Source organism: Schistocerca gregaria, chromosome X (assembly GCF_023897955.1).
Source record: "Schistocerca gregaria isolate iqSchGreg1 chromosome X, iqSchGreg1.2, whole genome shotgun sequence".
In the NCBI taxonomy this organism is placed as follows: Eukaryota; Metazoa; Arthropoda; class Insecta; order Orthoptera; family Acrididae; genus Schistocerca; species Schistocerca gregaria.
In genome coordinates, this window is record NC_064931.1 from 775,796,800 (window position 1) to 775,809,335 (window position 12,536).

Sequence of the window (12,536 nt, forward strand, 5' to 3'; positions counted from 1 at the left end):
TAATGACCCTATGAGAGGTGCTGCTCGTAATGTCGTGCTGTTAGCAAAGGCATCGGTCATCTTCTGCCATAGCCACTTAATGCCAGATTTTACCACTCTGTCCTAATGAATACATTTGTCATACATCCCATATTGATTTCTGCAGTTATTTTATGTACCGTTGCTTGCGTGTTAACACTGACAACTCTACACAGGCACTGCTGTTCTCGGTCATTAAGTGAAGGCCTTTGGTCACTGTGTTGTCCATTGTGAGAGGTAATGCCTGAAATGTGGTATTCTCAGTACACTATTGACACTTTGGATCTCAGTATTTGAATTTCCAAAATGGAATGTTCCCTGTGTCTAGCTCCAACTATCATTCCGTGTTCAGAGTTTGTTAGTTAAGTCGTGCAGCTTTAATCACATCAGGAACCTTTTCTCATGAATCACCCGAGTACGAATGACAACTCTGCCAATGCACTGCCCTTTTATACCTTAAGTACACGATACTACCACCATCTGTATATGTGCATGTTGCTATTCCATGACTTTTGTCTTCTCAGTGTAGTAGTGACAGGGTTTCCATTGCAAGCATTTATTGTACCATAGAAGTAGTACTTTTCAACTTCAGTCGTCACATGAATACACTTCCATATACCTTTAGTTGTGCCAGTGAGATACACTGAGATGTTGCATCTTCCTGCTAATGAAAGGGTTTGGTTTTCTGGACTCGGCTATCACCAGTGATGCATTATTATAATATTGAAGGAAAATGAGTCAGAACAATGTGAAACATGCCGTATTCTGCAGGGATGGGAAGTATTGCTTGGTGTTTTTAATGAATGAACCACAGCTTCATCAAGTCAGTCTGTAACCTTGTGCCATGAATCGAATCATAAGATGTTTGGCAAAATTAAGCATGATCTCTGTATCATGTCCACTTTATTGCCACACACTTGTCTTACTTGACTATAGTTCCAGTAACAGAAAGTGAAACTCTTAGACATTTAATTTGTGGAATCTGAAGCAATGCTGAAAAATTGCTAGGCATTTCTAAAGATCACATAATATAACGTGTGACATTGTGTGTTCAAAGAACCAGAAATAATTCCTGAAATGCAGTGGTACAGAAGGTGATTACTTTTGAAGAATATTTTGCAAAAATCTAATTATATCAATAACTATTTGTTGCAGTAGTAGTTTCCCTGTCTCATGAACAACGCACATTGTTCACTGGATGTAAATAATATGGGATTTTATGCTGTCATGTAAATTAATGAAGGATTTGTAACCCTTGTGTGTTAATATGGTGGCAATATATGTGAGAATTTTTTAATTTTGGGGACTTTTATAAGAATCTGTGAGGATTTCATATTTTCATTGACTAAAACAGACAAACTGAGGCAGCTTACTACTTTGGAAAACAGTGTGGAGACATCATACAAGGGAAGTTGAAGCAATGTACTGAATTTTATACGGTTTGTTGCTTGGTTTTGAGCACCTCTAGCAGGTTCGCTAATCATTGAAGTCAATATTACTGCCTTTTGTTTCTCGTGCTTACAAGTCCATTTTGCATTTATGAATTTCTGTACAGCATTAAGTGTTTAATTTGTTTTTAATTCTCTGACTGCTTCATGCTTAAGTAGACAGCGGGCAGTGTGTGTGTGGAATCTGAAGCAATGCTGAAAAATTGCTAGGCATTTCTAGGCGCGCGCAGTTATTCTTTGTAGGCTTGATGTTGTCACACACCGACGTGATGTGACTTGACTCTAGATGGTGACACACAGCAGGGCCATTGGGCTTTCTTAAAGGGTGGCAGAAAAGATAGTTCATGACTTGCAGAATTGTTGATAAAACAGTACATAGTTTCTTTAGTTAATGATAAAAGGTCACCATATTCTCCATTTATGCACTCACAAAATATGTTGTTGAGTTCTCTCTGTTTCTGTCTGCAGTGTAGTAAGTTACATGGAAACTCAAAACATTTCAGTTGTTGAAATCTCGACTACAGCATTTTATTGCCATTCTGTTTAAGGATTTATGGGCAAAGTACATTCATGCTGTCTAGATGTTATAACCTTGCAGACTTGCTCTAGTGATTTTTCTTTTTTTTTTATTGTTAGTAACGTACAAATACCGATTATTTATTGATGTTTCTGGAAAAAGGTTCTCTTGTTGGGTAAGTTGATAGCTTATCTTAATCTAAAGTTGTCAGTATAACTGTTAACATTAATATGTGTTACATCAAGTGAACAGATGTACTCATTGTGTGCTGCATAGAAATTGTTCTCTTTGAGATTTTTTTCCTCCCCAAGTTTAAGTAAAATGTGATTCCCACTGCTCCCACAGAACTTTCTGTCCATACTGAGTCTCAGTTCTTACATTTAGATTCTTCTTTTCCTTTACAGCTGGAATGTGATGTCCTGCTTGTGTGTGTTGGAAGGAGACCATACACTTCTAATTTGGGTCTTGAAGAAATTGGCATCGAACGGGATGAGAAGGGGAGAATTCCTGTCAATTCTAGATTTCAGACTGTAATACCAAAGTACGTAAACTTACTATTAAGTTTTCACTGTGATTAATAGTTTCTGAGTACTAAAATGAGGCAATCTCAATTACTGCTCCAGGTTTATTAATTGTTCTCAGTTTTAGAATTAAAAGGATATGTTACTCTCTGCATTGTTATACTTTCGTTCAAAAGTGAATTTTTTGATATTGTTGCAAAATATAAACTATTATTGTATTTCAGTATTTATGCTATTGGCGACACTATACATGGTCCAATGTTGGCTCACAAAGCTGAAGATGAGGGCATTGTGTGTGTAGAAGGCATTGCTGGAGGCCCAGTTCATATTGATTATAACTGCATTCCTTCTGTGATCTACACCCATCCAGAAGTTGGTTGGGTTGGTCACACCGAAGAGGATCTGAGAAGTGATGTGAGTACCTACTTGGTGGGGCATAGTAAAAATGTTAATTTTAATGTATGCCTAAGATAAGATAAACAACCTGTATACCTATTTTTCTTTATTTCAAAAGATTCTAACCCTAGTGCCTCATAAAAGATAAGCAGTGTGTTACAATTTGATTGATTGTATGATGTGCATATTACAATTTTTTTGTTCTAGGGTAGAGAATACAAAATTGGAAAATTTCCATTCGCTGCAAACAGTAGAGCAAAGACAAATAATGATACTGAGGGCTTTGTGAAGATCTTGGGAGACAAAGCGACAGACAGAATATTGGGTATTCATATCATAGGACCAGTAAGTTACTTGTAATCCGCTAGAATTAACTTTCTCTGGTACTTAAACTGTTGCATGGAACTACATTCTGACAATGACTGAAGCTGTCCATACACACATCATGTAATCGGATTTGTTTGTTGCAGGGTGCTGGAGAGTTAATCAATGAAGGAGTATTAGCGATGGAATACGGAGCATCTTGTGAGGATGTTGCAAGAGCATGTCATGCTCATCCAGTAAGTTCGAGTGATTGCATATTACAACTCAATCATATAACAATCTTTTAAGTTTGAATGTAGAACTGCTGTCCAGTTATTTTTTGCAAACATAACACAGTTTCCCTTACGTCATAACAGCTTAAACCTACAAGAGTGAAACACTTATATTTTATACTCTTATAATTGATGTGTAAATTTCATTTTATTATCAAACTGTTGTATTATCCAGTCAGTTCAGATTGTGTAGTAAGCACTATAGAAGATTGGTGAAAACGATGTTGACTGAAACAAAACTATGGAAAAAGTCAGTTTCCATCTGTACTGCAAGAACTTGTGTTAAATATTAAAATCCATTGGGCTTGTAAGATAGTCTTCAAAGGCATAGCTCCACTTATATGGAAGTCGTTACATGAAAGTGCTACAAATGAGAGAAATATTTAACACAAAACTGAGAAACAAGGGGATTGGCACTGGGAAAAATTTTTGTATCTGCACAAGCATGACAATGTCGTGAACCATGCTGTTGACACAAATATGACTACTTTAGTTGACAGTGGGTGCTCAACACGCAAGCCGGTGTGCTGGATCCTGGAAGAGAAAAATAAATGTCATGTGCAGGTCAGTCTGGCGAAAAAGCACAAAATGCAACCAGTGCGAATGACTGAATAAAATGGTGTGCAGAGCAAAGAGCGTAGCCCATTGTGAAAACCAGGTCTATGTTAATTGGTCTCACTGTAAGAATTCAATGGCCTGGCTTGTTGCCGCTGGCAAACAAGCATCTCTATGACTGGTTCTGCTCGCTCTGTCTGTAATACCTTTCTGCACTACTCTGGTATCACACCAAAACTAACTCATCTGTGTTCACCTATGTCCTCTGACAGGTACACTAAATCCCATCTCCCTTAAAACAAAAAAAAGGGCACGTAGGACTGAAAGTGGCATGGTTTCTACTATAATCTCCATTGCAAAACCAGAGAGGGTGCAAGACTGCCAGGCAGCATTTCTACCTTCAAAGTAGGCCCAGACGACTCAACTGAGTCTGGTGGAAAGGTGGAAGATTGTGGAGGCTGGTGTACTTGCATCGGCGGGGGCAAGGACTTGTTCATGGGTGAGTGGAGAAAGGACAACACAGGTTCAGAATCTGTGGGCTCAGAATCGGGAGTCATTGGAATTTTTGCCGCCTGTGCCCTATTCTGTGGGCAAACGTAGTATGGTGGAGGGCAGAGTGGTGGCAGGAGCAGATGTGCACACTGCCGCAGTTTGGATCCTCCTACCAAGAAAACGCCGTGACCAACTTAGTTGCCCAGATGGTGTGGAGATGGCATCATCACGGGTCCAGTGGATCATCAATGCAACTAATTTTAATGATGAATCAGCTGCACAAACAAATATCATTGTTTAGGGCCCACCATTACTTCCAGCAGCTACTCATCAAGCCAGTCAAAAGACAGGGCCTAAAGGCGCCCCGTGAGGCAAATGCAGTGGTCCACGATGTTACAGGGCATGCAGCTTGGAATATAACAAATCTAAGGTTGCATGACCAGCACCGATGCAAACATTCCACCAGACTGCACCCGTTAACTGGTGTCACCTGGTGTGCAGCCAGAAAGCTATATGTTAAGACTGGTGAAATGCGCTGCAGGCAAGATGCTGGGTATCATTGCAAATGCAAAAATCTTCAAACTTCCATGACACAAATAACCAACTATTATCAGATATGAGTGTCCAGGGCAGCCTTCAATAGAAAAATTGACTGATAACATGCAAGTAGTTGCTGTCAATGACCTGGAGAGCATTTGGCTACATACAGGAAATAAGACAAAGCATCCACCACCACCACCAACCACCACATACTTCCCAAAAAAGGGCCCGCGAAGTCAAATGTACTCTGTCCCGAGGATACTCTGGAACTGGCCTAGGGCAATGCTGACACGGTGGTGCAGCCAGACTCTGTTCACAGGCCACGCAAACCTGCAAAAGATGTTGGGTGTCACAATCGATCACCAGCCAGTGGACATACTGCCATGCCCAAGTCTTAATGCGAGATATACTCCGTTGCTATGCATGCAGCATCTGGAGAATGTGAGGACACAATGCAGGAGGGATGATTGTTCAGGAGCTTTGCACCTCTGTGGCACGCATGGGTTCCTCCCTGGAAAACATTTAGTCGATCTCATAGAAGGAAGAACAAATGCCATGCTGAATCAGCACCTGAAGGAGCATGCTTGGCCCCCATCTGGACTGTGGAGATGATTTCCGGACCTCACACACCATCATAGGAAAATGCAGCAGTGTCCAATTCAAAAACAAGAGCGTGCTATGGATTGGGTTCTTCTGGCAACCACAGTGTGAATCTGCATTAGCATGTTGGGCTGTGGACTTGTAATGAATATCATAAGAATAATTAATGAAAAAGAGTGCCCATCTCTGCAACTAGGGAGCAGTAATATCCAGTAGCTTAGAATGAGGACAACATAGTTCAGTCAGCAGCTTGTGGTCAGTGATGAGCAGGAACTTTGGTCCACACGAAAAAACCTTGAAACCTTTGTAATATCCAAAATTGCAGCCAGTGCCTCCTTTTCCACCTGTGAATAGTTACCCCGTTGCATACCACTGCACTTCCAACCTGCTGTGTTCTGTGGTCTCTGTGTTTACAGCTGAAAAACCTATAACAAATACCGTATTTACTCAAATCTAAATCACACTTTTTTCCAGTTTTTGTAATCCAAAAAACCGCCTACGGCTTAGAATTGAGTGCAAAGTAAGCGGAAGTTCTGAAAAATTTTGGTAGGTGCCGCCACAACTAACTTCTGCCATCAGATATATGTATCACTACAAAGGCATGCTGTATGAGCACAAAGATAAATACTTGCGCCAAAACCTCTGCGTCAGTAAATAAATTAAAAACTGGTAGAAGACGAGCTTTTTTTTCTCCGCCCTGAGCTTCGACCACTGCCATTTTCATACATTATACAACGAAGTAAATAGAAATTCCGTATTGTTCATCTTCGAATGTAGCAGCCTACTAAATATCTGTAGCAATAAAAATAAATTTCTTTACACAAAAACACCAATAATGCACAAAGCTTTGATTGTTGTGCGAGTTGATAACGCTGGGACTCATTAAGATTTACTTAGCGGCACGTATTGCTTCGTGGAATTTTGTGAAGTGCTTGTTGGTGTTGGCAAACCATAATGAAGCACTTTCATTATAGTGCCAAATTCAAGAGGGCAGTTATGTCTTTTACGTAACAAAGTTGTAATCGTACTGCAGGTCTGTGGTACAGGTGTTGTTGAGAGCAACGCCAGGTGGTGATGACTGCAGAGAGACAAATTATTTGAATGTTCAAGTAGCAGTAAAGCATTTAGTGGGCCAAAGTGTGGCCTACACATGCACTAGAAGTGATTTTAATGAGTTTGTTAAGGAACACTGTCAGAAATTCCTGCTTGTGAATGCCAAAATTTTAAAAATTAAGGCACATGAAGTTGCTAGAGAGCAAAAAACCGAAAATTTTAAGGCTAGTTGCAGCTGGATTGATCAGTTTATGAAGTGCTAGGGTTTTTCACTTAGGAGGTGAACTTCAGCTGCACAGAAGCTGCAAAAAATAATGAAGAAAAGCTTGTGGAATTTCAGCGCTTCGTAATTCGGTGGCACACAGAAATGCAATACCTTCTTGGTCAGATAGGAAATGCTAACCAGACTCCCGTATATTTTGACATGCCATCAAATTACACGGTTGACGCCAAAGGAAGAAAGACATAAGTGTTCTTATATCAAGGGGTTAAAAACAGCGGATGTCAGTCATGCCTGCTGTATAACAGATCGACATAAATTACTCCCATTCATAGTTTTCAAGCGAAAGACTTTACCGAAATTGGAAGTAGTTCCAAAAACTGTAACTGTAACTGTAGCAGCAAATGAAACTGGGTTGTTTTCGGAGGACATGGTGCTGAAATGGAATAGTCGTGGGTTTACGCAGTCTGTTGGTATAAGATGCGTACGCAGGCCATACAACACCTGCAGCACAACGAAAATTAGAGGAAAGCAAAACAGACTTGGCAGTAATTCCAGGTGGGATGACGTCAATTCTGCAACCACTTGACGTCTGTTTGACTAAACCATTTAAGAACAAGTTTAAACGCATGTACACAGACTGGCATTCGAAAAGCAACAGACAACTGACACCGACAGGACGTGTAAAACGCACAAGTTTGTCTCAAGTTTGCCAGTGGAATTATGATGCACAGAAGTGTGTTCCAAATCACTGTGCAACAAGCGTTAAAAAATATCCAATGCACTGGATGGTATGGAGGACAATGCTCTGTATGAAGAAATGAGCAACAAAGAATCGAGTGATAGTTATTCAGAATCATAATGATATTTTAAACATTTCATATAAGATTTATTACAAACCTAATAAAATTTTGTTTTAAATTTCAGAGTTTAATTTCTAAGTTATTTTCATTCTTATTTTATAAGTGTTGATACTCTGCATTGCACAGTATAGAAAAGCGTGGAGAGCTGCATCAAACCAGTCTACGGACTGAAGACAACAACACACTCTATGTTTGAAGTCATCACTAAAAATCTACTACAAAAATCCTACTGACAAAACTGTTTGGGATGTATGTCAATATGGCCAACTCTACGTTCTGAATTTTTTCCTATATGTGACAAGAGATGGTTGCTAATAGGAACTTTTATGAATCGTGAATCACGTGCAGTATTCTCTTCACCATAAGAATAATACAAAAGTAAACATTATGCCATGTATTCTTTCGTGTTTGCTGCTGTCTCATTTAAATCCTGTCTGCCTAATAAACTACGAAACTAGAGAGAGACAACAGCAAACGTGGAAGAATATACATATCATGTCATGTTTATATTTGTATTATTCTTGAGCTGAATAGTGATGCAGTCGGAAATAAAGCACGGCAACTGACTAGATTTTTAAAAGATGACTCTAATTTCTATGCAGAATGTAATGTGCTAAAGAGGCGTCTGCAAAGATTTTCAACGAGAAATTCTTTTTTGTTAAACTCTCGTTCAGAACATCATCTATCGTACACAGTCTATTGTTTAGTTCTTGTTGATAGTTATCAAAGAAAGCAGCAGAATAAGTAACAACAAATAGTATTCTCTTGTCATTGTTTCGCTAATGAGACAATTCCTCTTTTTTTTTATATTAAAAACAAAGATTCCAAGACTTACCAAGCGGGAAAGCGCCGGCAGACAGGCACATGAACAAAACACACAAACACACACACAGAATTACGAGCTTTCGCAACTGGCAGTTGCTTCGTCAGGAAAGAGGGAGGGAGAGGGAAAAATGAAAGGATGTGGGTTTTAAGGGAGAGGGTAAGGAGTCATTCCAATCCCGGGAGCGGAAAGACTTCCCTTAGGGGAAAAAAAGGACAGGTGTACACTCGCACACACACATCAGCAGATGGTATATACATTCAGTGCACTGAATGTATATACCATCTGATGATGAGTTGCTAGGCAGCTCGAAACCGGTCATGGTTAAATAAAATACATCTACATAAAAGGTGACTGGTTGCAGTAATTTCTGAAAACCTTTTTTTCTTTGATTTCGAATCTCATTTTTCAGGTGCAGCTTAGATTCGAGTAAATACGGTACATCCCCCACTGTGGTGTGTGTTATTGATGAAACCTCTGTTGCGCACACTGCTGATTTTTATACTGGTAATAAACCATGTTGTAGAGAATGTGTAAAACTGTAGCCAACTTTCAGAACACTTTCTTGCACCTTTTAAATATTCATTAAGGTTTTAAAATTTTAATTAAAATATCTCATATTCAGTGGAAGCCCACCATGGACAATACTGTGTAAACTGTCAGCTGTGCCATTTGTCAACACTAAAACAGTGTGGAGGAATAGTAAATCATACGTGAAGTATGAGAAAGTTTAGCTTTAACTATGAATGTTGTTTTAGAAAGCCATTGAAAAAGATTTTCATATAAAAAGGTAAAATTAACATTCATAGTGTTTTGAAAATGCTATTGTATGCACTAATTTTTGCCCTTTTATTTTGCCATATGTTCAGTAATCAGGTAGGTGGTGGTGCTGCTGCTATTATTATTATTATTATTATTATTATTAACACTTGTGTCTTCTCTATTTCCAGACATGCTCAGAGGCTCTGAGAGAAGGATGTCTGGCTGCCTACTTTGGAAAGCCAATCAATTTTTAGACTGTTGTGATATTAAAAAATCACAGATCTGTATCTGTAAGGAGAAAATGTTAAAGAATGAAAACTAAAGTATTTTCACTTTTTTATGCATTTTGTTAAGGAAATCAGTGATTTTAAATACTTTTCTGTCTTGTGTATAGAACTAAAATGATACAAGCAGCATTTTCACATCAATGATTTAAGAGAATCTTGTTAAATTATTTATCATGTTATGTTTATAACATATCTCATTACTGTAAAAGATCGTGCACATCTATTATAAGAAATGAAATCTTCACAAATTCTTGTTGCATTTTGGCTAATTTATGAATTAAAATGTAAGCAAAATATGCACTGCTTGCTGAAATTTAGTAGTTTAATGACATTACAATATTTTATACATAAAAGAAAAAGGCTACCTATGTACATTACGGTATGAAGCAGACTCTTGATGGAAACCACACACTTGCCATTCCAATGGAACAATGTGTCATTGTGATGGGACACTGGACGGCTGTTCAAATCTTTGATCAGCTGTACAGGTGTACGTCTCCTGTAGTTTCCCAAAATTACTTCAGGCAAAAGCCTTTAAAAGGAGATAGCTGATTTCCTTCACCTATTCAAGCTTGTGCTCTGTCTGTAGTGATGGATGGGATGTTTTGAACTCTAAATCTTCCTTCTGTCAAGGTAAAGATTCACTTGCAAAACATCATTTTGGCTGCTTGAACTTCTTTTTTAAACAAGCATCGCAATTTTTTGCTGAACTCAGTTTGGTGTTCAAAACTGAAGACTGGCACTAAGAAGCATGTGCATGTTTTACTATGGATGTTCGCAGCCCAGTGTTTTTTCTCCAAGGTTAGGAAGTAATGCTTCTTGTATTTGTGCTTAGATTGCATAATGTCCATGTAAAAGGGACATGGGTATGAAATTACTGCTAAGTGTAGAATAGTAAGAAACCTCTTTTACACAATGTTCTCAAGATTTTTTGAAAGGAATCAGTCATACCCTTATGCAACAAATTGTTAGTATTTGCTTAGAGTAATTTAAGAAAGTCACGGAAGACGTGAAGAGCTGTGTTTGGATTGAATGTTTGTAGCTTCCGAGTGGCTATGCACTCCTCTTTTTACCATTTTATTGTGTGTGGAAGGGTAGAGGGGGTGCCCCCCCTCCCCCTGCACAATCCATTGTATACATATACTAAGTGAGGTGGCACAGTGCAGTAAATTTAAGCATTACCACCTGTATCGGATTGGGACATTGAAGCCGAGAAAGGGTGTCGTCTGCCTTGTACTCCAAAGAAATTGTTCAGAACTTCATCCAGCAACACAGACTGTTTTTCTGTGGTTTCTTTAAATTGCTTAACACAAATGCCAAGACATCCGTTTTTTTTTTTTTTTTTTTAAAAAAAGACAAAGTTTATTTCTTTCCTTATCCTAGTGAGTGTGAGCTTGTCCTATCTCTTTGACCTTGAGGTTGACATGATGTTGAAACATCATCTTCCTTCCTTCTTTCCACTATTTGTCCTCCCACATCAAGTTCAACTGAACCTTGCATTTTTTTATGTAAATAGTTGATTTTATATGCAGTTGTGAAAGGATTCTGATCCTGTTTGTTATAGACTGAATAGGAAGTAGCAAGGAAAGTTAACATGGTGCAAATTTGTGATAGATATGCTATTTGCAACTACAGCTGGAACTGTTACAGGTTTATTGTTAAAGCAAAAGCTGGAATGAAACTTTATCATGCAAATGTGAGTACAAGCACCACTAATCTCTAAGAACTGGATTTGTGTTCCTTTGTGTTGTCAAATTTGGAACACATTTTCCAATTACTATTATGAAAATAAATTGAAAATAATTTTTAGTAGATATTGTGTTGCTTTTATGAACTACTTCTCCAGTGTCTCCCTTGGTCATGTTAATATGTACATTTTGAGGATTTTTTCCCCCTACCTGTATGTTCGTTTTGAGGATTTATTTTTTTCCCTACCTGTATCTACATTTGTTTCTAGAAGACATCTTGTGAGTATGATGTTCTGTGAACATTACGTTCTTTGCAGTTTCACACGTCATATTTTCATATCCGTAGTGTGATATATTGCATCTACTGTTTGATTAAAAGGAAAGCATTGAAATGAAATTTGTAACTATATGCAGCACCACTGTAAACTACCACAAAAATATTGAGTTAAATGCATTGAAATGAAACAAATGGATCAGAGAGTATGAAATCAATGAAGTTGTTGTGACATGAAATATGATCACATCCTGTTCAGATATTGAGAACCTGCTAAGTAAATAACACAGTAATAACTGAAAATTTGTGGCAGCACGTGTTTCGAATCTAAATGTTCTGCACGTATTGAGCAGTTGCTTTAACTATTAGGTGTTTGAGCTCATTTCCAGGCACCACTGGCTGGCATTTTTGCTGATGTTTCCACCTATGATTTCCAAATACTCTTGTCAGAGATTGTTCCATGTGGTGTATGGGAATAATGCAACTGGGGAAAGGAGTCTGGGGAGGACTGTGGCTATTCCTTTAGAAAAGTCTGGTAGGCTGTGATCACTGATTGTCAAGTGTTATCTTCCACATGGTAATGCTCACTTTTTCCACTGTAGAATCCTCTAGTGTCCACAAAAAAAGGAATGTAATGCTTTCCATAGTGGTCTGTAATGCAGATGTGGCAATTGACGTTATCCAAACCTGTGTGACAGATGTTCAATAATGAAATTATGTTGTCGATTAGCAAATAATTTTGTCTTCGTGTGAGCCTGAAACACTATTAACTTTTCACTCAAATTTATAGTGTAAGGATGAATTTCTCAGGCTGTTTTTTGTCACTTTTCCTTTTGTTTATTACCTACTGTTTTTGCATGTGTTTCTCATTATTTTTAGTACT

The 12,536-nt window shown here is 38.3% G+C and overlaps 1 protein-coding gene across 5 annotated transcripts in view; it reads left to right on the top strand.

The window, feature by feature from the left end:
- LOC126297520 (dihydrolipoyl dehydrogenase, mitochondrial-like) overlaps positions 1 to 11,029 on the top strand; it is a 50,146-nt gene extending 39,117 nt beyond the window's left edge. For all 5 annotated transcript variants that reach the window (XM_049988412.1, XM_049988409.1, XM_049988410.1 and 2 more), the window contains exons 9-13: positions 2,388 to 2,524; positions 2,729 to 2,918; positions 3,108 to 3,245; positions 3,371 to 3,460; positions 9,593 to 11,029. In XM_049988412.1, the coding sequence (XP_049844369.1) occupies positions 2,388 to 2,524; positions 2,729 to 2,918; positions 3,108 to 3,245; positions 3,371 to 3,460; positions 9,593 to 9,658 (621 nt within the window). In that variant the 3' untranslated portion in view covers positions 9,659 to 11,029. The remainder of the gene's footprint in view (positions 1 to 2,387; positions 2,525 to 2,728; positions 2,919 to 3,107; positions 3,246 to 3,370; positions 3,461 to 9,592) is intronic.
- Positions 11,030 to 12,536: the final 1,507 nt, after the last annotated feature.